Consider the following 26,488-nt stretch of genomic DNA (forward strand, 5'->3'; position numbering starts at 1 on the left):
GATTAGCCAGGCGTGTATGTACTGAAGATGTAGATTTCAAATCAATAGCAGTGCTCACAGCTGGTAGGCTTGTCCCCTTAGATAAATGTCCAGGCCTAAGACCAATTGGTATTGGTGAGATCCTGAGACGGATTATTGGGAAGTGGGGGGTGATGCAACGACCATTAATGACCATTAATGACCATTAATGACCATTAATGACCATTAATGACCATTAATGACAATGTCAGTTTTGCCAAAATTTCGAATACTGACATTAATGGTCATGTTTTTTTCCGCACTTCCTGGAACAAGAAGGACAGACACGAGGACCACTTAGAACCTACCTAAAGTTAACTAACAATAAGTAGACGGTACTTTACGTCTTGGAAGGGGATGAAAAATTAATTTTACAACTTTCTCAAACACTGATATTACTACATATTACAACTAACCCAATTATACCATAACAACAACGTTCTCCCAATCTAAACTTATTATTGAACCATCCTGGGTCTTCACCCAACACTGGGAAGACATATCGTGCTCAATACAGATCGCCACCGCAGGTCTTCTCTCTCCCGACCGAGCATTTCCTTTTCTTTGTGATGCTTTAGATGTCTTAACAGATATAGAAAGCACTTTGCCCTGCACAACCGTGCGCCTTCTTTTTTCATCCTTGCCTGTTATGAGTATACCAGTTATTGTTCCACCAACTTGCACCTCTTGAGCGTTGCATAGCTCTGGTTCTGCTAAACCTTTACAGACTGGGCGATACAACCCAATACTTGTATCCAAGGCAAGACCAAAAAATCTTACCTTGGTTACAATATTTGGTCACGACCTTAGTGGAGCTATCAACCAGCTCTTCGTCCTCATAATCAGAAAAATTGTCTTCACTCTCATGGTCTGATTCATCATCTGATTGTTGTTCACTACCATATGAGAGTGGAAATTGGAGACTCCGCCGTCTTTCAGAAATAACATTTCCATTATCACCTGAAAGATACGAACTTCCATAACTAGAAGAGGAAACAAAGAGTTCCTCTCCAATCTTGGATCCTCTTTTTAAGCTTTGGATTATAAGGTTACTCATCTTGACCGAACCTCCAAAATCAACAGCAATCTTTTTCTCTGGATGTTTGCTCCACTCAGAACGAAAGAGTGTCTTCCCCCGGGTATGAGCGGTTTTATGAACACTTGTACCACATTCAACATCAAGCGTATTCTCCACCTCTAATAGTCGGTTGTAACGACCCATGGCTTCAGGGACTCTTAACTTGTAGAGTCGATTTGTGTGCGTCTACCGGAGTGCCGTCCAACCCTGATTCGAGCGAAGAGTTGTTCATTTTGATCAGACGATAAAAACCACGGTACTACTGGTGCTTTGGGGTGATTACAAATCAAGTCGACAAAATACAAGACAAGTCCGTTAGCTGCGGATATTAAGTCTTTGAAGCTTTCTCTAGTTATGAAGTTCTCGCTGGTATTTAATTTCTTCGAGTGTTCTCCCCACAGAGTGAAGAACGTGAAAACAGTCCACGCATTTTCAGCTCTTTCTGAAACAGTCAGCGATTTGTCATAAAACGCTGCCAGGAGCAAAAACCCGGCCTTAAGATAGGCCGAGAGGCTCAGAAATCCTGCTTGTTTTAGAACATCCCATTTAGCCGTTAGCTCTGCAGCACACTGCGGGTTTTGTCTATCAGAGTGCTGCAGAGTTGTAAGGGATACAGAGTCTCTGAATTCTTCACTTTCCGTAGCGAGTTTAAGAATCATCCCCCAGTTTAGGGTGAATTTCGTGTCTTCGATCGAATCAGAATCGGCCATTATGATGAATCTAGTACTGAGGTAATGGAGACAGTTAACCAGTTTTTTCAACTCATGACAGATGTCCTGCATGGGAAAGTCTCCTGTTTTGTTGAAGTAAAATACTGGCGGGTACTCCAACTTCGACAGCTCGCTCTGACTGGCTGTTTTGATCCGTTCATCTGTATTGACCTAAGCCGCTGATCTCTGTACGAAACATGATTTCTCCCCTCAATTAGTCAAGGCTACTGCCAGATATTTCAAAATTTGAGATATCTTATGACCATTAATGACCATTAATGACCATTAATGACCATTAATGACCATTAATGACCATTAATGACCATTAATGACAATGTCAGTTTCGGAAAAATCTCAAATACTGACATTAATGGTCGTTGCATTACCCCCGGGAAGTGTGTGATGATGGTATTAAAAAAAGATGTTCAGAAGAATGCTGGACCACTTCAAACATGTGCAGGCCATGAAGGGGGGATCGAGGCAGCAATACATGCTATGGCAGAGGTGCACGATGATGAGGACACGGAAGCCATTTTGTTAGTGGATGCTTCCAACGCATTCAACGCTCTCAATAGGACTGCTGCTACCAACAACATGCAGTATGTTTGCCCACCACTTGCTAAATATTTTGAGAACACCTACAGAGAACCAACAGACCTTTATGTGGCAAACAGCAAGGGAGTGATCATCAAGAGCTGCGAAGGTTCACTCAACTTATTGGATCAACTTGGACCTCTGCAAGGCAGACAGAGATATTCGTTTTTTAGCCAGAAAGGAGAGGAAGAAGAGGCAGGAGGAAGCGAAGAAAAGAGAGACAGAGAAGACGAAGGAGGAAGCAAAGAAAAGAGAGCCAGAGAAGACAGAGGACAAAGCGGAGGCCGCAGTGCCCAGCAGTTAAATATTTTTTATACCAATGCTAACGGCCTATTTAATAAAATTGATGAACTAAAATGTATTTTATCAGTGTATAAATCTATTGAGGTAATTTGTGTAACAGAAACTCATTTTAGTAGTGATATATTAGATGCCGAAATTTATATTGAAGGATTTAGTATGTTTAGAAAAGATAGAGATTTTAGAATTGACAATTCCACTGGCAGTATAAGTGGTGGAGGAGGCTCTGTAATTTATGTTAAAAACTGTTGTAATGCTTCACTAGTGAACTCTTTTTTAAAGGCACCGGATTCTTTAGCTGTTAATATTAACACATCAGGTGGAATGATTAGTATTTGTTGTATTTACAGATCCACTTTATTGAATTTAGAACAGAATAATGCGTTAATATCTTGTATCAAGAGCATCTGTAGTGAAAGGAATGATTTTGAAACACTCCTTTTAGGAGATTTTAATTTACCAAATGTTTTATGGGAAACTGGTAGCATAAATAGTAATATTGCTAGCAAGAACCAGTTTTTAGTTACTCAACAGAAATTCATGGATGTTTTTAATGACAGTGGTTTAACTTGGTATTTCACCAGCGAGACAACTAGAATACGGCTTGTGAAGGATACTCTCCAGGAGAGTCTTCTTGATCAGGTCCTGTATACAAATGATGCTCTTGTCAACGGTTGTAAGATCGTTTCTCCGCTTGGTAAGAGTGATCATGTTGGGATGCTTGTCGAACTAGTTGTTTCGCCGGATACTAGCAAATGTTTAAAAGAGAAGATTATCAAACCTATATGGGGTAAGATTTCCTCTGAAGAGTTATTAAATTTTAGTTTGAAAAATATCGACTGGGATTATAGTTCTACCAATGATGTTCAAGATATGTGGGCTGAATTACATGGTAAACTGGAGACTGTTGCTGCAGCTGTTCCGACTGCTTCGGTTTATCTCGACAACAGACCTGTTAAGTTGCCATGGAGTACATCTGCACTTAAGGGGGCAGGGGGGGGGTCTTCATGGAAATTTTCTCAAAATCGACTTTTTAGTTGTTTCTGATAGAGGGGAGTGATATCTATCAGATGTTTTTAATCCGATAGAAAAATATTGATCCTAGCCGAAATTATCGCCGGTAAAAGGTCAGCGCTTGTGTGTAATTGTATTGCGCGAGCGATTTTAGATCGCATGCCCTGAAAATCAAGTCTAAAAATCTATCTTCTCCTACATTTTTTGAGTAATCACCCTCAAACTTTCAGGATATGTTCTAAGGATCATTTAGAAGAGATTGTCCGGGCAAAATTTTGAGATAGGCCTTTAAACATTTTTTATTCGATTTTTAAAATCTTGGACCTCGAAAAATCGTCAAAAAACCAGGTCCAAGATTTTAAAAATCAAATAAAAAATGTTTAAAGGCCTATCTCAAAATTTTGCCCGGACAATCTCTTCTAAATGATCCTTAGAGCATATCCTGAAAGTTTAAGGGTGATTGCTCAAAAAATGTAGGAGAAGATAGATTTTTAGACTCGATTTTCAGGGCACGCGATCTAAAATCGCTCGCGCAATACAATTACACACAAGCGCTGACCTTTTACCGGCGATAATTTCGGCTAGGATCAATATTTTTCTATCGGATTAAAAACATCTGATAGATATCACTCCCCTCTATCAGAAACAACTAAAAAGTCGATTTTGAGAAAATTTCCATGAAGACCCCCCCCTGCCCCCTTAAACGAATGAGAAAGAATAAAGATAAAGCATGGGCTGAGTTTGATATTAATCCATCTGATGTTAATTTTAGTTATGCAAGTAGCAAACAACATACTTATGAAGTAGCAGAAATTAAAGCTAAAGTTAACTATGAAAAGAAAATTACATCTAATCTGAAGCAGAATTGTAAGTCTTTTTACTCTTATTTACGAAATAAACGTCAAATTAAATCAAGTGTTGTTTCTTTAGATAAAGGAGATGGTACACGCACAGATAGTTCGACTGAGTCAGCTGAGGTACTCGCAAGTGCCTTTAGCTCTGTTTTTGTGCGTGAACCACCTGGCCCTCTCCCTAAAACTGAGAATTTAAGACCTGACAATGAGAGTATTGATGATATTGATGATATGGAAGTCAGCAGTTCTGATATAAAAAAGCAACTTTTAAAGCTTAACATTTTTAAGAGTTCTGGTCCGGATGGTGTTCATCCGAAGTTGTTGAAATCGCTAGCTTATGACAACAATTTTGTTGAAGCATTAACTAAATTATTTCAAAAGTGTTCAGACACAGGATCTTTACCTGCAGTGTGGAAATCTGCATCTGTTGTAGCATTGTTTAAAAAGGGTATTAAATCGGACCCCTTAAATTATAGACCAGTTTCATTAACTTGTATTTTGTGCAAAGTGTATGAAAAGTTGGTGAGAGCACATGTATTACATTTTCTAGAACATCGAATTTCGAAGCATCAGCATGGATTTGTTAAGGGTAAATCGTGTTTATCTAATCTTTTAGAGACATTTGATGACATTCTTGACATTTTAGATGAAGGTGCCCCGGTTGATCTTCTATACTTTGATTTTAGTAAGGCATTCGACACAGTCCCCCACTTTAGACTTCTGTCTAAATTGGAAGGCTTTGGTGTCAAAGGAAAGGTTTTAGATGTTATTAAAGATTTTCTGACAGACAGGACTATGAGGGTTTCTGTAGAAGGACAATGGTCCGAGGTTAAACATGTTTTATCTGGTGTTCCTCAGGGGTCAGTTCTAGGCCCTCTCCTATTCATTCTGTATATTAATGATTTGCCTGACCTTGTAAAAAATAAGATAAAGTTATTTGCTGATGATCTTAAATTAATTGGTAATGCAGCTAACCACGGTAGTGTTGCTGAAGATATCGAAGAATTAGAAGTTTGGGAAAGTATTTGGCTTTTACAATTTAATCCTGCCAAGTGCAAAGTAGTGCACATTAATTTTAACAACAATCCTAATTTAAATTATAAGGTAAACGGTATAGAACTTGAAGTATCTGCACAGGAAAAAGATTTGGGGGTTATTACCCATAGCTCCCTGCTTTGGAATGAACAGATCAAAGCATGTATCGCTAAGGCAAATCGTATGATTTGTTGGATTGTAAGGAATTTAGTTATTAGAGAAAAGGTTGTTATGATTGCTATATATAAAGCTTTAATAAGACCTCATCTTGAGTATTGTGTCCAATTGTGGAATCCACCTGCGGCTCATGGAAGTTGGGGGACTGTTTTGGAGCTGGAGAGCGTCCAGAGGCGGTTTACCTGTCTGATTGATGAGGTGGGTACTCTTCCTTACAGCCGTAGACTGGAAATCGTCAATTTGACAACGCTGGCAGAGCGGCGAATACGTGGGGACCTTATTGAAGCTTTTAAGGTTATTAATGGTATGACTGATTATGGTTCAGACTTGTTCAGACCAAGCAGATCAGGTCTTAATCTGGTTTCATCCAATAGATGTAGTAAAAGTGTGACAAAGGCAAGAATATCCAGAAGTCTTTTCTCCCGGAGCGAGTTATTCCATATTGGAACAAACTCCCTCCGGACGTCAAGAACTCTGTGACAGTTTTAGGTTTTAAAATTAAATTAGAAGGATATAAGATAGATATGATTTCTAAAAGTATTACAAATGATTGCTTTTTTTGGAATGTTTCTAATGAAGTTTTAGTAAGAATCGAGGGAGCCAGTTATGTCAGTAATAAAGAGAAACATAACAATTATCTTTGGTTCCATCCTTATGTGGCAAAGAAGCGTTTTATAAATCTTTATTCCACTGGGAAGTTTTTAAAATAGGATAATGTTTTTGATGAAATTGTTTTTAAATATTGTATTTGATAATTAATTAATGTTGGTGGGGAAATATTTATATATTTTTTCACACAGTGCGATGATAGTTTGTAGACATGTGTGATGATGTGATGTCATAAATTTTACTTTACTTTACTTTTTTGATTGAAATAAATTTTCGTGCACATACAGAATGAATGGTTAATAATTTAATATATATGTAGACCAAGGTCTGTGCACGGGATGCTTCCTGGAAGAATCCAGTTCTTTTAGCGGGGCACCCTACCTAAAGCCAAATTGAGATATAATAATCATATTCCTAGAGAAATAATCAGAAATCGAATACCAATCAAATAATGTGATATATAGGAGTAGTAACCATATTTACTATGCAAAATGCCCCAACCACATAGTGTAAATTTATATAGAATTCAAATTCCATATCATCATTAAACCTCAATAGTCAATATAATAGCCCAAGCAAAATTAAATAACTTCTTATATACCTTACTGTCATACTACAAATTAATTAAACATTTGAAATCTGTTAACCAGAAAATAAATTTCTAAACCTAATGCAAGTGAAATAATTTAGATGCAATAATGAATGCCTAATGTGAGTATCATCTGTCAATGTCCTTGTAAAAAAGTCTGTAAAAGAGATATGAGTAACTAATATAGAAGAAAAAACAGGAAGTTGTCGTCTGTTGAAAAATAAATAAAATATCTAGAATATAAATTAGAATATAAAATAACATTCAGTCAATGTGTCGTCAATAAACTGTACAATTATCAAATGTTAAAACTGGGTGATACAGTCACCAAAAATAAATACTAAGTATAATAAGTAAATAAATTAAATGTGGTCTATAAAACTACTTTACTTTAAGGAGACAATATTGCCACTGGTGGATATGCTCTTAGCACCAAGCCACTTATCGACCGCCTGAGAAACATCATCAAACAGGTGTGGTTTGCCGATGATAGTGCTGCTGGAGGGAAATTGGAGGCAGTGTATAAGTGGTTGAAGGAGTTGCTCCAAGTTGGACCTAAGTATGGTTATTTTCCTAACCCATCTAAAAGAATTCTAGTAGTGAAGGACCCTCAGATGATCGACCAGGCCAAGGCATTGTTTGGAGAGTTCAATATGCAAATAACATCAGGCACAAGGCATCTTGGTGCAGTACTTGGCAATACAGGTGTCAAAGATCAGTACATTGCCGATAAGGTCCAAGGGTGGTGCGAAGACATCAAGATGCTAGCTGATATTGCAGAATCTGAGCCTCAAGCAGCCTATTCAGCCTACATCTCTGGCATACAACACCGATGGAAGTTTGTTCAAAGGACTGTTCCTCATATCTCTGAAGCCATGGAGCCGCTAGAACATGAAATAAGACAAAAGCTTCTGCCAAAGATGCTGGGCAGGGAGATTTCAGACTTTGAGAGGGACGTGTTAAGTCTACCAATAAGATTGGGAGGATTGGGCATTGGTAAACCCCACGAGGAATGCCAGTCTGAGTACACAGCTTCCAAGCTACTCACCACCGAGCTTACAAAGGCAATAGTGGACCAACAGGAAGTTTACTCTGCATCCAGTAACCTCACCAAATCAGGGAAAGAAATGATAAAAAATTTGAAGAATTCCGAGCTCCAAGCCAAGTTTAACGCTATAGCTGAAAGATGTGGCACCTCCTCTAAGAGAGCACTACTAACAGCAAGAGAAAAGGGAGCGTCCAGTTGGCTTAACACATTTCCACTTCAGCAGTATGGCTACACTCTGAACAAAGAGGAGTTTCGAGACGGTGTCTGCTTACGCTACAGTTGGTGGATACCAAACACTCCCATCACCTGTGGATGTGGGAAAACAAGTGATCTTGACCACCTTCTCACCTGTAAGCTAGGGGGCTACATGATAATGACCCACAACAACATCAGAGACACAATGGCAAATCTACTTCGTGAGGTATGTCATGATGTAAAAGTTGAACCCCAGCTACAGAAGGTGAATGAGGGTGACTGCCTCAACCCCAAGACTATAACAGGTGACCAAGCTCGGCTTGATGTATCTGCTAGAGGAGTTTGGACTCCATTTGATAAGACCTTTCTTGACATAAGGGTTTCACACCCCAATTGCTTATCAAACAGGACAAAAACTCTTCAAGAAGCATACGAAGAGAACGAGAAAGAGAAGAAGGACGAGTACTTGGAGAGAGTGTTGAATGTGGAGAAGGCTACCTTCACCCCGGCTGTATTCCTCACATTTGGAGGAATGTCTAAAGAGTGTAAGCAGTTCGTCAACAGAGTAGCAGACCTCGTTGCAAGAAAAAGGAAGGAAAGGTACTGCGATGTAGTAAGACACGTGAGAACTAGGATAAGATTTGCAATGTTGAGAACAACTCTTATTGCTCTACGAGGGTACCGAGGAAAGAAGGTGGACACCAAACGTGAGATTCAGCTATCAGAAGTTTCATACAACCTCATCCCTGCCCCTGTAATGGAGTAGATCATGTGTTTTGTTAAAATGTTTTTGAAAAAATTATTAGTAGCAATGAATTGTGCTCTGCCAATTGCAACACTTAAAATTTGATTGTGCTCTGCCAATTGCATCACTTGATTTAATTGAATGTATATATATACTGTTTGACATATTTTTCAAATATAATGGTTGTAAAATATAAAAAAATAACAATGCGCACGGGCACATATGTATGTATGCTCACTCGCTCGCACGCACGGTCGCAAAGCTACCATATCCAAAAAAACCTCGTTCGCTAACCCTTCTCCTTGACTCTTTTGTGCCTTACGTTGTTGTAATTACGTTAATTAATTTAAGGCAAGAAAATGGACAAAAAATACGAGATTTACAACCTCATCCCTGCCTCTATGTTGATAGAGTAGATGTGTATATATTTGGTTGTTGATATTTCAAATAATATTGGTAGCAGTGAAAAATTTTCGTTACCTGTGTATTGTGCTCTGCCAATTGCATCACTAACTTGAATGATGAAGTTCCAATTGTACTCACAATTTTTAATTGAATGTATTTTAAAATTTAGCCTCAAAAAAATTACGTTGTGTTTGAAGTGTTTTACATTTAATAACTCGACAGTTAGTATCGGCAGTATCTTCGGTTCACAGTTTGCGGTTGGGATGGATATGGGATAGATATTACATTTTTAATTTCAGTATTTGCTTCAACTAAGACATTTTTGCTTCAACTAAGACATTTTTTATATGGTCGGCAAAATATTGATTACGTGACCGATAGAAGTTTCCCCCATATCTCGCCAGCTCTAAAGTTGACGGATGATACTCGCTTAAATTTTTTAAAAGTAGTGCACACCACTTTCTTCTTGAGGCAAGTGCTGCAAAGTACTAGCGCGCGCCGGGAAATATATACGTACACCAAAACCTTTTTTGCGCTGGACAGTCGATTTGATTTAATTTTATGTGCATAAAAGTATAAATTAAAATAATATTATTTAACATAATTTTAAAATTTTTCCTTTTAAAAATATTCGCTTATTCTAATTATTTCTTTTTGCACTTTTTTTTTCGATGTGGTAAGATTTGTCACTATTATAACTATAGCTATTTTTTTAAATCAGCCAAAATGCAAAAACCATGAATAATGAAAAATGACAGCGCGCTTGTAGTTTTTCCATTACTTATGGACTAGCCCGGCGCGCGCTATTTCGTAGCACGTGCAGCTCTAATAGAAGAAAGCGGCGCGCGCTACAACGAAGAAATTTAGACAAATAACATCCGCCATAACTTGTAGTTTAAATTTTTATAAACACTCAAGGCTTGAAATAAGTTGTATCGCGTGGTGACCCCCATTGTCGCTTCACTATGTAGAGTTTCGACAATACAGGGGGAGCCGCGCACTCGTGCGCGGCGGGACATACAACGTATGACAAGAAATAAGTTTTAAAAATTGCTATTGTCAATTGTATCCGCTGGGCTCACAACAGTCTTGTACATAGTAAAGCAAAGTATTATTATTTATATTATAAACATTTAGTTAATTCAGCTGGCTTGGTGAACACTGAACACTCGTCAACGTAAATTACATTGGGCAATGCGCTTAAATTCTGTCATTCCACCATATTGCATCATGCATATTATATTTTTTATTTTCAATTATTGGTGTTTATGAACTTGGAATCCTCAGGTGAAACGTAAAATAAAAGTATTTAATGCATTGAGCAGAAAATGCCCGTACATAGCAATAGTAAGACCTTTAATTTATTTTTGACAAATATTTTACGAGTATTATATCATTGATAATTCGTTAATCGACTTGCGAATTGATTGCGCGGCTCAAATTGTAGATTAGTACAATCGAGCGCTATCTGAACAAACCTTTTTGTTACGTTTGGCTTTCCAAATTTGCACGCAACCTCTTCGTACCCCTTTTTCGTTATTATATACGACTTTTTAATATTTGCCACAAGTTGTTGTAAGATATTTTTTGTTCATAATGAGTCATGTTGATGAATTGTTGTGGTCAGCCAGTCGGCTTTATAATTGATCCAGCAGAACAATCTTACTTCTGAATAAAATTCCGCATTCTTGATTCTTTGTTTAACGAAGCAACACAACATTACTTCTTAATTAGCGATTGGTATCTGAAAACACAATCCATTGATGGACACATCTTTATGAAACTTTTGTCTCCTTGCCGCTGATTCTTTGGTCATAGACTAGTAACCTGATGCCATAACCAGGATTCAACCAGGACATGACCAGGACACAACCTGGACATCACCATGTCATAACCAGGACAGTCAGGCGTCATATCCTGGTCATATCCAGGTCATAACCACGTCACAACTGAAAAAGGTAGTCACGAACCGGCTATTAAAAGCGGTCACTAGAAGGTAAGTAGCCGGTCACTAGCCGGCTACTAGTTTCTTTATCGAATTAAGAGTGGCTACTTGGCGGTCAATAGCTTTTGATTAGCCGACTCGATTAGTGACTACTTTTTAGTTATGACCTGGTTATCATGCCTGGTTATCAAACTTCTGGCCCATGGGACTGCACATTGAAAACCCTGCTTCTCCGCTTGATTTTAATTAGAAAAATATGTTTATTTTTAAAAATTACGATTGTAATTAAAAAACTTTTGGAAATATTGGATATGCAATAATCTCAAGTCTCAACCACATTTCTAGCCATATAAGATGAACTCCCTCTCAATTTCAAATATGTCACTTACTAAATCGTTCATCAATTAATACCTTACGAGACATTTTTGTGGCGGACCAATGTGCGACGACCGAAATTTTGGCGGTCCGAAAATATGGCGAAATTGAACAAAAACCGTCACATTTCGGACGTCACAGAAAATAAGGGTATTTTTCATCATTTTGTTTTCTGACACAAAGGAAATTCAAAATTTTCTAAAAATCGGTAAAATCATGTTGAAACAAAATGAAACTTATAAATCGATTTCTTCATCTTCCTCTAAGGGGTCCGGCTCGAATCTTTCAGTTTCACTTATTGAGTTTGGTATTAAATTGTTTATCTTGACTTAGTCTATAAGACGTTTATGTTAGCACATAAATGTAATTTATTGTAAATTTAAAACGTATAACTTGACATTAAATTCATCATGGAATATTGTGTTTATTTGTCCCACCATCATATCACTAACTTTTCAAGAACAAAATGAATCGATGAAGCCACAATTATTGGAATAAGCTAAAAATAATGCGACGGATTCTATTACGACGACCGAAATTTTGGCGGTCCGAAAATATGGCGAAATTTAGGGAAAACCGTCGCATTTCGTACGTTATAAAAATGTCTTGTAAGGTAGTTTACAGTAAATGCCTGAGTAATTTTTGGTAGATTAGATAAAATATATATACGATTGACTTTATATGATCAAAACATGTGACCATAAAATCTCTCTCTCAAGGAGATCAGTATCAGAAGTTAAAGTTCATCCTTAGCTCTCTTCAAAATGCTATTTAAAACTGGACCTCTGTGTATGCGAATGTTCTCAGCCAATGCTGCTGTGAATAAAAAAATGCTTCAAAAGCTCAGATCTGAGACTGGACTGCCATTTATAAAGATAAAAGAAGCTCTCCAGGAGACAGACAATAATCCTGATAAGGCACTGAAGTGGTTGGAAGAAAAATCGATTGAGCAAAATTGGGCTAAAGCTCAAAAACTAAGCCAACGGGCAACATCTCAAGGATTGGTGGGAGTATTGAAAAAGAAAGATTTTGTCAGCATGGTTACTCTCCAGTGTGAAACTGAGTCAGTAGCCAAGAATGAGCATTTCATCTCATTGCTACACCATTCAGCTCTTGCTTTACAGCAAAGACAAGAAAACGGTGTGATCAAAGCTCAAGCTGTACTTGATTTGACTGTGGACAACCAATCGCTTTCAGACTTACTTACCGCTACTATTGGCCGATTAGGAGAAAATATCAAGGCTAAAGATTGTTACGTTTATAGACTTGAATCTCCAAATGTTTCGACTTCATCCTATCTTCATAGGAGAACAACTTCTGAAATCAATGGAATGTCGTTAGGAACTATTGGTTCATTGGCTGTTTTTGAAAACTTGAACAATGAAGCTGTTGGGACAGCAATTGCCCAGCATATAGTTGGAACCGAAAATTGTGATAATATGCTTGAGCAGCCGTTATTGCAAGATGAATCAGTTACTGTAGGCCAACTGTGCGAGGAACATAATTTCAGAATTCTTGATCATTATAGGATGTCTATTCAGTGATGGATTTAGTGGTTTATATGAATATAAAATTTCGTTGTGTATGAAGAGAAACAAATTGTCTTGTTTGACTGAAAATGATAACTTCTGCTATTTCATGGTTGTGTGACTTGAATCGTGTTCTAGCAATTATTTCAAAATCAATTTATGTCACTGTGTTTTATATATTGAACAATTTGATTGTTATCAATAGATTAAAATTAGTATTTTGTGATTTCAGAATTCAGTTATAGGATTAAATGATTCGTTTACTTTGTTTATAAAGTCTCTTAATCTAGTTCCCTCAGAGGAGGATGGCCTACAACCAGCATATGTTGTTGAATGCTGGTAGCACGCTGTCCAGAGCAGGAACCACAGCAAGACAGAGTCTCAGTAATTTCTTTGGTATAAACAAAGAGAGTAGGGATATCTGGTCTGAGAAGTTTCAACAGAGAATAAATGTGAGTACTTGATTTCGAATTACTATATATGTATTTTCACTTTTCGTTAACTGGTTTAGTTTATGCAAAATAAGAGAAATCATGTATTTTGTTTGATTGATGTCAAAAGGTTATTATGGGGTGGTCAAAAGTGGACTTATTTACAAATTGTTGATAATTCAATTAATAGACTAGTAAGTGGGCTGGTCAATTATGACCTTATTACTATTAGCTTGTAGAATGTAGATGTAGCTGGATTAATGGTAAATGGTTTGACCCAGAAATCAAATTATATTCCTTAAAAAGCGCAAGTATAGGTTCCCAACAACCTTCTATAATCTATATAATATTTACTGAAACAATGGTCTATAGACGATTAGACGATTATAGATACTAAAACTACTGATTTTAGGTAATGCTAGTTAAAATCCTTACTCTTATTGTAAATATAATTATTTGCCTCGTTTTAAATATAATAGTGTTCATTATACTTATATATATACTATATGGACACGTTCATTTGAGTTTGAGGATATTGGTAAATATAAGTGACCCTATTAAAAGGCACAGTGTAGTTGACTATGTCACACTATGAAATTACACAAATCCTTGATGGTTAGGATAATCGTCTCATCCTCTAGGCTAACTTTGTCACATAACGATATCTTAATCAGGTGATAAGATATCGCTTAAATACGGCCGGCACGCAAATGGTTACATTGTCACACTATAAACATGTGACAGAGTAAATATGGACCCCTTGCTGCCGTTTTTGACCAAAATTTTGAGTGTCCAGTTGATTGGATGGGTACATATGACCATTACCTACATATTTGAAGACTTTTTTCGTTAGATGGTGCACTCAGGTTTACTCTGTCACACATTTAAGAAAATATATGAACAATGTTTAGGGAACCCTGATAAGCAATGCTGAGTAGTGTAGGTTTAGTTAATGGCCTGGAAGTGCTAGGAATTGTTATTATATCATATAGTCGCAAGGAATTAAAACACAGAAGGCACAGACAAGTTTACTTTGTCACATAATCTTGATGATATCTGAACATGTGTGAAATTGAACAAATAATGATATACCAGCTTAAACCCTTTGTATTACGTACTATGGATCAAACAACACTGCTAGTACCATGCACCAGTCACATAAATCATTATCAGGTGGTAATATGTTAACAGTGTCACATTTAAACTACCGCAACATGGTCAAAAATAGGGTAATTTTGTCACAAAAAAATTATTATAACTCTGTCAGCTCCTTGCTGGCAAAATAACTAGTTTATCGAAATTTTTTTGATGATAAAATTACATAGTATTCTAATAGAGGTATAGTTCTTCAAAATAGGGGCAAGACATGTTTACTTTGTCACATCAGTTATTATAAGAGTTACGTAATCGTCGTCAGATTAACTGATCTTTTTCGTAGTATGGATCGATTAATATAGGCAATAAAACATCCTAATTTTAACACACTATCTTGATATTGTTGGGGCAGGAAAAGTTAATTTTGTCACATTTTTAGTGACTTTGACAAATTTAACCTGAAATTGTTAAACTTGAGCTCTGATGTTCTGGACAATATTCTACCAATCGTTTCTGAAAGAATGTTCAATTCTTATACAGTTATAGATCTTCAAAATAGGGACAAGACATGTTTACTTTGTCACATCAGTTATTATTAGAGTTAGGTAATCGTCATCAGATTAACCGATCTTTTTCGTAGTATGGATCGATTAATATAGGCAATAAAACATCCTAATTTTAACACACTATCTTGATATTGTTGGGGCAGGAAAAGTTAATTTTGTCACATTTTTAGTGACTTTGACAAATTTAACCTAAAATTGCTAAACTTGAGCTCTGATGTTCTGGACAATATTCTACCAATCGTTTCTGAAAGAGTATTGAATTCTAATAGAGTTATAGATCTTCAAAATAGGGACAAGACATGTTTACTTTGTCACATCAGTTATTATTACAGTTAGGTAATCGTCATCACATTTACATATATTTTTTTGTAGTTTGGATTGATTTATTTAGGTACTAAAGCAGCCTATGCTAATTTTTACACACTATCTTGAAATTGTTGGGGCAGGAAAAGTTAATTTTGTCACATTTTTAGTGACTTTGACAAATTTAACCTAAAATTACTAAACTTGAGCTCTGATGTTCTGGACAATATTCTACCAATCGTTTCTGAAAGAGTATTGAATTCTAATAGAGTTATAGATCTTCAAAATAGGGGCAAGACATGTTTACTTTGTCACATCAGTTATTATTACAGTTAGGTAATCGTCATCACATTAACATATATTTTTTTGTAGTTTGGATTGATTTATTTAGGTAATAAAGCAGCCTATACTAATTTTTACACACTATCTTGAAATTGTTGGGGCAGGAAAAGTTAATTTTGTCACATTTTTAGTGACTTTGACAAATTTAACCTAAAATTGTTAAACTTGAGCTCTGATGTTCTAGACAATATTCTACCAATCGTTTCTGAAAGAATGCTGAATTCCAATAGAGTTATAGATCTTCAAAATAGGGGCAAGACATGTTTACTTTGTCACATCAGTTATTATTACAGTTAGGTAATCGTCATCACATTAACATATATTTTTTTGTAGTTTGGATTGATTTATTTAGGTAATAAAGCAGCCTATACTAATTTTTACACACTATCTTGAAATTGTTGGGGCAGGAAAAGTTAATTTTGTCACATTTTTAGTGACTTTGACAAATTTAACCTAAAATTGTTAAACTTGAGCTCTGATGTTCTAGACAATATTCTACCAATCGTTTCTGAAAGAATGCTGAATTCCAATAGAGTTATAGATCTTCAAAATAGGGGCAAGACATGTTTACTTTGTCACATCAGTTATTATTACAGTTAGGTAATCGTCATCACATTAACATATATTTTTTTGTAGTTTGGATTGATTTATTTAGGTAATAAAGCAGCCTATGCTAATTTTTACACACTATCTTGAAATTGTTGGGGCAGGAAAAGTTAATTTTGTCACATTTTTAGTGACTTTGACAAATTTTACCTAAAATTGTTAAACTTGAGCTCTGATGTTCTGGACAATATTCTACCAATTTTTTCCTTTTCACCCTTTTGAAAAAAGGCAATAGTGAAAGGTTACGAATGGACGTTTTTGCAGAAAAACGTGGATTTTGGAAATAGCGGTAGGTGGGTCAAATATATGTCGTGTTCCTTACTTGCTTCCGTTCGTTTCCATGTCAACTTGCCGCGCGCACGCGCACGGGGATTGCTTGCGGAGATGTGGTGTATAGCTAGTCTGTGGTCAATGAATGCGCGGCACTAGCGTATTTTAATGTATACTAGTAATGTATAGTATTTTGTAATAAGCCCAACTTGAATGTGGCACGCGTAGTCTACTGATGTTTCAATATTATTATTATAAGGTGAGCTGATTAGAGCTTATATTAATAGGTATAGTGAAATGGAAATCTAGCGTCCGCCAAAACGAAACAACGGGCGCAATTCTTGTTTCTGAAAGAATGTTGAATTCTAAAAGAGTTATAGAATATATAGATCTTCAAAATAGGGGCACGACATGTTTACTTTGTCACATCAGTTATTATAAGAGTTATTATAAGAGTTATTATAAGAGACTATTTCATTATATAATCATTGTTTTTAACCTATTTACGATTTCGTATAATTTTTTGTGACAATGTAAACATCAACTGATCTTAACTTGCATCAACTACATTGTCATCATGTAAAGTTTTTCCGCCTTTCAAACCAAAATCAGATATAAATAATTCGCCCAAAATTTTAAATTCCATATATTGTGACAGAATTAACCTCATTTCCCAATAACCAAGTGCCTGTAATAGCTAACTATTCAAAGCAACATATTTTAGGGCTATGATTGGTACTCCGTACTTAGTAGATCAACCATCAAATAATGAGTAAAAAGGGTTTTGAGGACACCTCACAGTAGAATAGAGGTATGGTATTCTGAGTGTGACAAAGTTACCTAAATATTGCCTTGTAACCGTTCGATCCGTGCCCTTTAACCAATGTTGTATCATAATTGTTAGATTGACCTAATCTACTATGTTTCAGACCAAGGAATGATAATTAGACAACTGCAGTTAATTAAGTCACAAAAATGTGACATTTGAAACATTATAGTGCCTAACAACAATAGATTTTCTTTCTGAGCAGTGCATATAGGAGTATGGGTTACGTGGCTAATGTTCAGAACTTCTGAACGTGCTAGGTTAATAGATGTCAAAATTAAGCCACTATCGTCAAAAACGCTATTATTTTTGTTTACCAATATCCTCAAACTCAAATGAACGTGTCCATATAGTATACATGCTCCTTTCTGTCAGTCAGTTACGGTAATATAACACCTTTTAAGTAATATACAAGTATTTATACAATGTTACATCAGCAATATTACCGATTTATTAAAGCTTCACTGTTGTCATGTAATGGTCGTTGTTATGTTAAAAGGTTTATAATAAGAATTCCCTCTGTTAAAATATCTTTTCGTTGTGCAATATCGCATGACAGAGTCCTCGATGATTCTAACTCTTCAGTACAGCTGCTATTGCATTCTTTTAAGTTTTTATGACTTATGTCATCGCATAATCAATAAAATAGAAACAATAAATTATATAAAAGGTGTAGGTTCTTTTTAGGTTCTCTTCATTGAAAATCATTTAAATTATGGATCAAAATTACACACCATGATCACATACAGACATACCTAAATAAATGCTGCTCATTTTGCATAATTTGAACAGATGAAAAGGTTCCTGTACAGTATACAAGCTGTATTGCGTATAATAGAAATGCAAAACTCACACCGAAACAAACTTTAAATCCACCTGGACAGGATTGTTAAACACTTATATATAACTGCTAACATCGCAACTCTTTTCAGCAACAAAAAGTTGGTCTGACGTTGCGGGATGAAAAAGAGGCATTCACAACTCTATCGAGACGGTTATCCTTGAAAAGAAACGCTAGAGTCAGCCTCAGACACCCCCGTAAGACATTTTATAAACCGTTTTATTGTTATATCGCTTTCATATATCATTCTATCAGTAGATTCTGGGTAAGCGGACCGAATCCCTAACCGGTAATAACTACCTGTAGGGTTATGGTTTGGGTAATGGGTTAGGGATATGGTTAACAAAGCCTAATATAGCATTGCGAGATAAAATTGAACCTTGAGATTAAGTAATTTTTCATGTGTATTCGTATCGTGGCCATTGCTAAAATCAGAGTTCGATTAACCGGTGTCTATTAATGAGAAATATGGAGCGTTGAATAATAATCTATCACACATCCGTAATACAGAACAACCACCAAAAACTAGCTTTAAAACGAAAAGGTTTACATTTTCTGATTTCTTCAAATCAATTATTCATCTTACAGCAGCGTGCAAACCATAAAATACCTGCTATGTTGTAATTAAACAATTAACACCACGTTTATTCACCCTCTCTCCCCCTCATTCACCTGGACAAATTGTAGTATTCGTTGTGTGACCCTGCTAAACATTACAAACAAGATACTAATACTACCTGCTAAACATTAACGACACACTATTTATCTCATGTGTAGAGTTCTTATGAAGCTTTACAAATTACCTTCGTATCTTACCGGGCTATTACACATATTATCTATTGTGAGAATAGTAAGTAAAAGTAACTCTGTGTAAGTAACAGTTACTATGTGTAAGTAACTCTGTGTAAGTAACAGTAACTCTGTGTAAGTAACAGTAACTCTGTGTAAGTAACAGTAACTCTGTGTAAGTAACAGTAACTCTGTGTAAGTAACAGTAACTCTGTGTAAGTAACAGTAACTCTGTGTAAGTAACAGTAACTCTGTGTAAGTAACAGTAACTCTGTGTAAGTAACAGTAACTCTGTGAAGTAACAGTAACTCTGTGTAAGTAACAGTAACTTTGTGTAAGTAACAGTAACTCTGTGTAAGTAACAGTAACTCTTTGTAAGTAACAGTAACTCTGTGTAAGTAACAGTAACTTTGTGTAAGTAACAGTTACTCTGTGTAAGTAACAGTAACTCTGTGTAAGTAACAGTAACTCTGTGTAAGTAACAGTAACTCTGTGTAAGTAACAGTAACTCTGTGTAAGTAACAGTTACTCTGTGTAAGTAACTCTGTGTAAGTAACAGTAACTCTGTGTAAGTAACAGTAACTCTGTGTAAGTAACAGTAACTCTGTGTAAGTAACAGTAACTCTGTGTAAGTAACAGTAACTCTGTGTAAGTAACAGTAACTCTGTGTAAGTAACAGTTACTCTGTGTGTAACTCTGTGTAAGTAACAGTAACTCTTTGTAAGTAACAGTAACTCTGTGTAAGTAACAGTAACTCTGTGTAAGTAACAGTAACTCTGTGTAAGTAACGCTATTTTATCTCTGAGTCTGCGTCTTCATTTGTAAGACTTCATTTTGAACGCACTTGAGGTGTGATTATATCACCCAATTAATCTGAAGTACCCTCTAAACAACAGTAATTAGCCACTTATACGAGATTTAGTATAATATATTCAGTGCTGATTGCTGTGACGCTGCTCTTAACTGGGAGATGATTACAACAATTCAGTTCCTACGTGCGACGTCTTGTGATATAGGATGTGTTAAAATAACGTTAGCTCACCTATCAGGTTACTAGAAATGTACTGATATCAGTGTTTAAATGTAGATATAATTTGAAATTTATAATCTGTATTCTGACTTCTGAGCATATATTAATCATGTCATAATGGAAATAAGACCGGATCAACATACTGTCTGATGAATGTAATAGATAAGCGAAGCCGCCGCTTCAGTTGTCTACTGTAAGTTAGATCCAGCAGAAAAGTATACTTTATCTTCACGTCAACAGGTGATGTCTGAATTAGCGTCATCTAGTCCTCTTATGTGGATTATTACCGTCTAGTAACATGGGCCGAGAAGTTTCAGACAGAATTTATCACATAAACGTAACGCGCGGAAACACTTTTTTATGTCGACGAGGAGCAAGCCCACATTCACTTCGCGCGCGGATCGACGCGCGCGCGTGTTTTCTTAATAAAATAATTGGTCAATTAGATGTGCTTTTTCCTCCTTAATTGCACCCCGGCCCCGAAGGGTGCAGGTGTATATCATTAGTCTATGAGAGTGCATTCAACGGGAAAGTTTAAGGTCTAAGCTACAATAATACTTCTCATGACGTAACATGTGCTTTCACACCTAGTTGTAAAGCCCCACCCAAGGTCATATTGTAACCACAAACTGAGATAGAAATTCAAAGCTTGTGTTTCCCCATCCTACCCTCACAGTAATAACACTGTGTTTCAGCTCGCAGTGCATCGCCCGACCACGGCCCTCACCGAGAAGCTATAGAGTTGGAGGATGACGTGTTCTTATCTCCAAACAAGAACGACAGGAAGATAGACAGCGCTCTCCTCATCACTAACAAGGAGGAGGCTCTGGAATGCTACCGACGAATGATAGAGGTAAATATTGAAATTTCTGTAAGTTAGATAATTTCCATTATTACTCAACTATGGCAATATATACTTACTGACATTACCTCACACGGATTGCTTAATAACCGTTACATATTTGCAGAGGAGTACCCAGAAAACACCCCTGACGTCAACAGACAGCAGTGAGTGGTTTGGTGTTAACACCTTGGTCCGTGTCGGAGCTCACGACCTCCGCTCTAATCTCCGCACCCCTGCTTCGCTGGCCCGCGAACAAAACATCAAGGTTCAACTTGAGTCCCTCCCCGAGTTCACCCCTTGGTTTATATACGTAGTTACTCTAGCTCAGATTATATTCATGTGTTTCATGCTGTGGTCTTATGGCGGTATCCACACAGTCGGGCTATCCCCCTACACTGTGGTGCAGGAGAACACGCCAACTGTCCGCTCTTCTCTCGACGAAGTGTCCAGAACTGTGACTCCCAACATCTGGCTTGGTCCAGATGAAAACTTCCTCATAAAATTCGGAGCTAAGTTTAGTCCGTGCATGCGTGAGGATCATCTTATTAACATTAAGTACACTAACATATACAGCAAACAAGACAGTGAGTTTGTCTGCTGCCAGTTTGACAGTATCAACAGGAACTGGGTCGGTTACACAACCATTTCAGCGTGTCGTGGCTACGGAGAAGCTCTCTCTCACACCAACTGTTCCGTCTACACGGACGATAACCCCATGTTCACCCACAAGTTCAGACCGTGTTGCACTAACGTGACTGGAGGCTGTATGATGACATCGCAGGAACATTGCTTGTTCTTAAAGGGCCGATGGCAGGAGTCTGCGGAGACTTGTAGCCAAGTCAACTGCTTATCTCAGATTTGTGGAATGAACGAGTTGAAGAGTAAGGGTAAGAACACTCCCTACATTGCTGAAGCTAACCAAGGGTACAGACTCGTCACCGCAATTTTTGTCCACGCAGGGGTGTTACATCTCATCCTAACGATTGTAGCCCAGCTTGTCCTGGGGAGTCAGATCGAGAGGACCGCTGGTTGGTTCAGAATAATGCTAATCTACCTTACTTCCGGTATTGGGGGTAATCTCATTTCCAGCGTGTTTGTTCCTTACGAAGCGACGTGCGGTGCTGGTGGTCCTGTGTATGGCCTGCTCGGTGTTGTTCTTGTAGAGTTTCTGCAGAGTTACCAGGTCGTCATAAAGCCTGGAATTGAGCTCATCAAACTATTGTCGGTCATCGTGCTATCGCTCTTCATCGGGACTCTGCCGTATCTTGACAATTTCGCTAATATCGGTGGGATGATATTTGGGGTCCTCTCTGCATACCTCTTTCTCCCCTACATTACATTTGGTAAATTTGATTACGGACGCAAAGTCCTTCAAATTATCGTGGCGTTTTTGTTAATTGTATTTTTATTCATCGTCGGATTTGTAGCGTTTTATATAGTCCAGGGCACGGATTGGTGTAAAAACTGCTATTATTTAAACTGCATTCCATATTCGAGTAACATGTGCCATAAGCATTTAATAAATTTATAGTTATACCATTGGCATGTATTTGTTTTTAAATGAGAATCGATAAACGGATATTAAGTTTCTAAATATTGTTTTTGTAACGCGCTAAGGTAAATTATTTGTTTTTGTATAACCAACATGTAATAATTATGATCAGGTTGCGATCAAAAATTTCTGCAATTTGATAACACCTCTTGTTTGTTAACTATTTTCTAGTTATTTCTGTAATCAGAAATGAGTGATTCCCATTAACGTGTTAATCTTTTCAATACATTTTCTTATACCATCCTGATATTTAAAGGTTATTTGATTCATTTATTTGTAGGAACTTTGCTCCGATAAGTTCCAATGTTTATACTCGTTACAACCATTTACTCAAATCGTATTTGAGAGCTTTAACTGTATACATTAATACTGGTAATTGCAGTATAATCGTTCTCTAATGAGGAGATGAAGCAGTTTATCGCTGCGCTATCCTAACTATTTTACTATTAAAGAGTACGTTGTTTGTTACGCTTGATTTTCATATAAGTTGTTTTCAGATGTATTACACGCGGTTGAGAAACATTATCTTCATTACTTTAAAAGATTGATTATCATTATCATCATCGAAATATTGGTTTGTGTTTGGGGTATAACGGGTAAGGTGTACGTGGAAAAGTGAGAATTTGGCTGGACCGCAAGTCCTCAGACTCAATTAGATCAATTACAGCATAACGTGGCACATAACTGCGTTACACTACCTCTCATAGCTAAGTAAATAAGTCCCGCTTTATGGAGGTAACATTAACCTTGTTAGCGGGAACTTTAAACCTATTACCCGATCTCTGGTTGCTGTATCCAGCTCTTTAGTGCGCTGCTGTCTGGTGTGGCTGTGTTGGTATATATATAGCGTGTAATGCTCCCCTAGTTATACAAATTAAACATTCCTGCAGTCTTCTGCGCTATAATTTCGCTAAATTATCTGATTTTGTATAAAATGGTGTTTTTTTTCTGTGTTATATCGTTGACTTGCGGTTCTTGGCAACTTTTCGCCATTTGGAGCAGATGTGTGTACATAAATAACATGGTTTTAAAGTTAAACTGCATTCATACCTAACCTATATTTATCTGATTTATTATATCACAATTTTGAAACTGTTGCTTTTGTAATTTTATATGATATGAGCTATTTTTATCACACCTTTGCCTTAATCATTCGTTTAGAAGCAGGAATATAATCACCAAAAAATTGGCCTTCTCCCACCAAGTACCCACACGGCTTGACTCTTTTAACTCACGTGTCAAGACTGTTGTTGGATACTACTCAAGCGCAGTGTGTAGACTTTATGTTATAGCGTGACTATCCTATTGTCTCCCTTTATATCCCATCTCGACTCTTTACACACAACCTATTGACTTAGTCTTACAGTGTGTAATTATATCGCTCCACCACCGGTGATGGCCTTTACTCTCAGTTCAATGTTGTTACGGGGTAATTTTCTTTCTTTGACAAGAGTTCCCCGCTCTGTTTCTTTGTCTCTAAACATTGATTCAACTCCATCTTCTTTATATTTCCGAATTTCTGTATATCGATTAAGTCTTATAATTTGGCGGGTCACAATTTGTGCATGAAAACCTCTAAGAATTAATATAAACGGAAAATGTCTGAAATTTCAAGACAAAACTCCTTATCTTGCTAACCTACCTTGCTAACCCTGACAGTATCTCTCTAGCAAAATGGGTTTACCAATCCGAAGAATGTTCGTTGTGTCGGTGTCCCTGTATTTCATCTACATGGGAGTCTGCACCGTGACACCCATCCTTAACTCTGGTCTGCACAGCGAACTTGTTAGTATTTGCTTTTAATTTGTTGATGACATTTGAAAACAACTATATAATCAGGCGCTACAGTCATGCTCGAATAACTGTAGTTCTTACTGTGGTAAATCGTTTGCGTCGAGATACATGACTTCGAATATTCCTATAGATATCTGAATTTCTTAATTTCCAGTCAAGCTCGTTCAGTGGTCACGCTAAAGTGTTTCCCGGCAGATTCGGAGTCCATCTCGACCCTGAACTTTACAGATTTATCTTCGGATTGATTGAGATCGTTGCCGGTAAGTTCAGTCTATTAAACTGTTAATATTTTATTTTTATGCATTTTTTGATCCATTCTCTTCTTTTGAGTTATATTTTCAAGAGGGTGGACAAGGCGATATTTCGGCTGTTGTAAATATACACCTCTTAGATTATATGGGGGGCCATTATATGTTTATATCCTGATGATGAAACCGACCATTCACAACAAATCTTCCGCATGGATCATCATAGGTTTCTTACTCCCTTTCTCCCCCATTGGTTAACATAACATTTCAGGTGCTCTGATTATAATCGGGGAGTCAGTTTGGGCCGTGTACTCCGTGTGGGCTCTTCTCACCATGCAAGCCTTCCTCTGCCTCTCCCTCTACTCCCAAGGAGAAAGTACTAAGTGTATCCCCAACCTTGTGGCCCTCAACCTGATCGGAGTCCTGGCTGGAGGTTCTCATGGCCAACACCACAAGATCGACTAAAGAGGGCGACTTTATGTTGGATTAGTTCTTCTCCCCTGATAATATTTACTTATGCGTCAAGAAGTCTCAATATTAACAACTGATTTAGATGTAGTTATCATTATCTACTAAAATTATTCCTGAATTTTATGGCCATTTCCAGTTGGTAGTTGATAATATTATTGTTTCATCCAATCTATCCATATGTATAATCAAAGTTACTTTATAACTGCGTATCAAGGAGGACGCTGTTTGATTAATCAATTTTCCAATAATCTTCCAAAAAACTAAGATATTCTAGAATAACTTACATGTATGTGTGTACTCAGATTTTGCTGTTTTTTAACTTTTCCTGTTTTAGAATGAGGTTTAAGAAGTTATTTTTAGATTCAGTATTTATTTCACATTTAATTGTGAATTTTATGGTGGTTGCATTACTATAATATTACTATGTGTGCATTATAGCATTTTGAATATTTTGCCTTTTAGTCGGATATATTATCATATTGACTATTATCAAATTTTATCAATTAAATTATGTCGTTTCAATTCGGCGTTTGAGAATAACGGTAATTGTAATGACTACTTTTGGGGACTTGGGGAATTACGTCAACGATTTTACCCCGAGTCCCCATGATTTTTAGTCCCCATTAGTCCCCAAAAGGGGGGGGGGGGGGGGGGGGGGGGGGGGGGGGGGGTGTAATGACTACTTTTGGGGACTTGGGGAATTACGTCAACGATTTTACCCCGAGTCCCCATGATTTTTAGTCCCCAAAAGGGGGGGGGGGGGGGGGGGGGGGGGTGTAATGACTACTTTTGGATCGTAAACTTCTCAAGACTGAAGTCTAGAATATTTATAAATGGTCACTGGACATTCCTGACTTCTTGGAGCTACTTGAGGGCTGTTAGAGTACCTCAGGTAAATCAAGGGAGGGGGCGGGGGCGACTACCTATGACAACATTGAGGAGACATATTGCATATATACGCGCATTTTTTGGAGTTGGGTTACATCTTGGTGACAGTAACTGTCACCAAGATGTAACCCAACTCCAAAAAATGCGCGCGACAATCAACTCCAAAAAATGCGCGGGGGGGGGGTCTACTGCCTCGTCACACAGTGCTGAAACGTATATTTACATATATAAGTAACATAAAAGCCGCGCAATTACGGAGTTGGGAATTGAGCCGCGGATTTTTTGGAGTTAATCGCGACCTGGTGAGGGTTAGCCCCTCAGATCGACATTATGCCTGCTGGTCTCACCAGTAGGCATTATATATTTAATTTT

At 37.1% G+C, this 26,488-nt stretch overlaps 3 protein-coding genes across 3 annotated transcripts in view; all 3 read left to right on the forward strand.

Annotated features, from left to right (window-relative positions):
* Positions 1-25,736, forward strand: part of LOC134813011 (uncharacterized) — an 86,078-nt gene extending 60,342 nt beyond the window's left edge. The window contains exons 2-4 of the mRNA XM_063820678.1: positions 24,384-24,500; positions 24,664-24,769; positions 25,029-25,736. Coding sequence (XP_063676748.1) covers positions 24,390-24,500; positions 24,664-24,769; positions 25,029-25,222 — 411 coding nt within the window. The 5' untranslated portion in view covers positions 24,384-24,389 and the 3' untranslated portion in view covers positions 25,223-25,736. The remainder of the gene's footprint in view (positions 1-24,383; positions 24,501-24,663; positions 24,770-25,028) is intronic.
* LOC134819408 (elongation factor Ts, mitochondrial-like) lies at positions 12,522-13,235 on the forward strand. The gene has a single exon (XM_063829391.1). The coding sequence runs from the start codon at positions 12,522-12,524 to the stop codon at positions 13,233-13,235; it is 714 nt and encodes a 237-aa protein (XP_063685461.1).
* LOC134818320 (inactive rhomboid protein 1-like) lies at positions 13,515-23,862 on the forward strand. Its single transcript, XM_063827834.1, has 4 exons — positions 13,515-13,672; positions 18,592-18,697; positions 21,015-21,172; positions 21,288-23,862. Exons 1-4 carry the CDS (start codon positions 13,526-13,528, stop codon positions 22,692-22,694), a joined length of 1,818 nt encoding a protein of 605 aa, XP_063683904.1. The 5' UTR covers positions 13,515-13,525; the 3' UTR covers positions 22,695-23,862.
* Positions 25,737-26,488: the final 752 nt, after the last annotated feature.

The sequence above is a fragment of the Bolinopsis microptera genome, chromosome 1 (assembly GCF_026151205.1).
Source record: "Bolinopsis microptera isolate Bmic1 chromosome 1, MBARI_Bmic_1.0, whole genome shotgun sequence".
Taxonomy (NCBI): domain Eukaryota; kingdom Metazoa; phylum Ctenophora; class Tentaculata; order Lobata; family Bolinopsidae; genus Bolinopsis; species Bolinopsis microptera.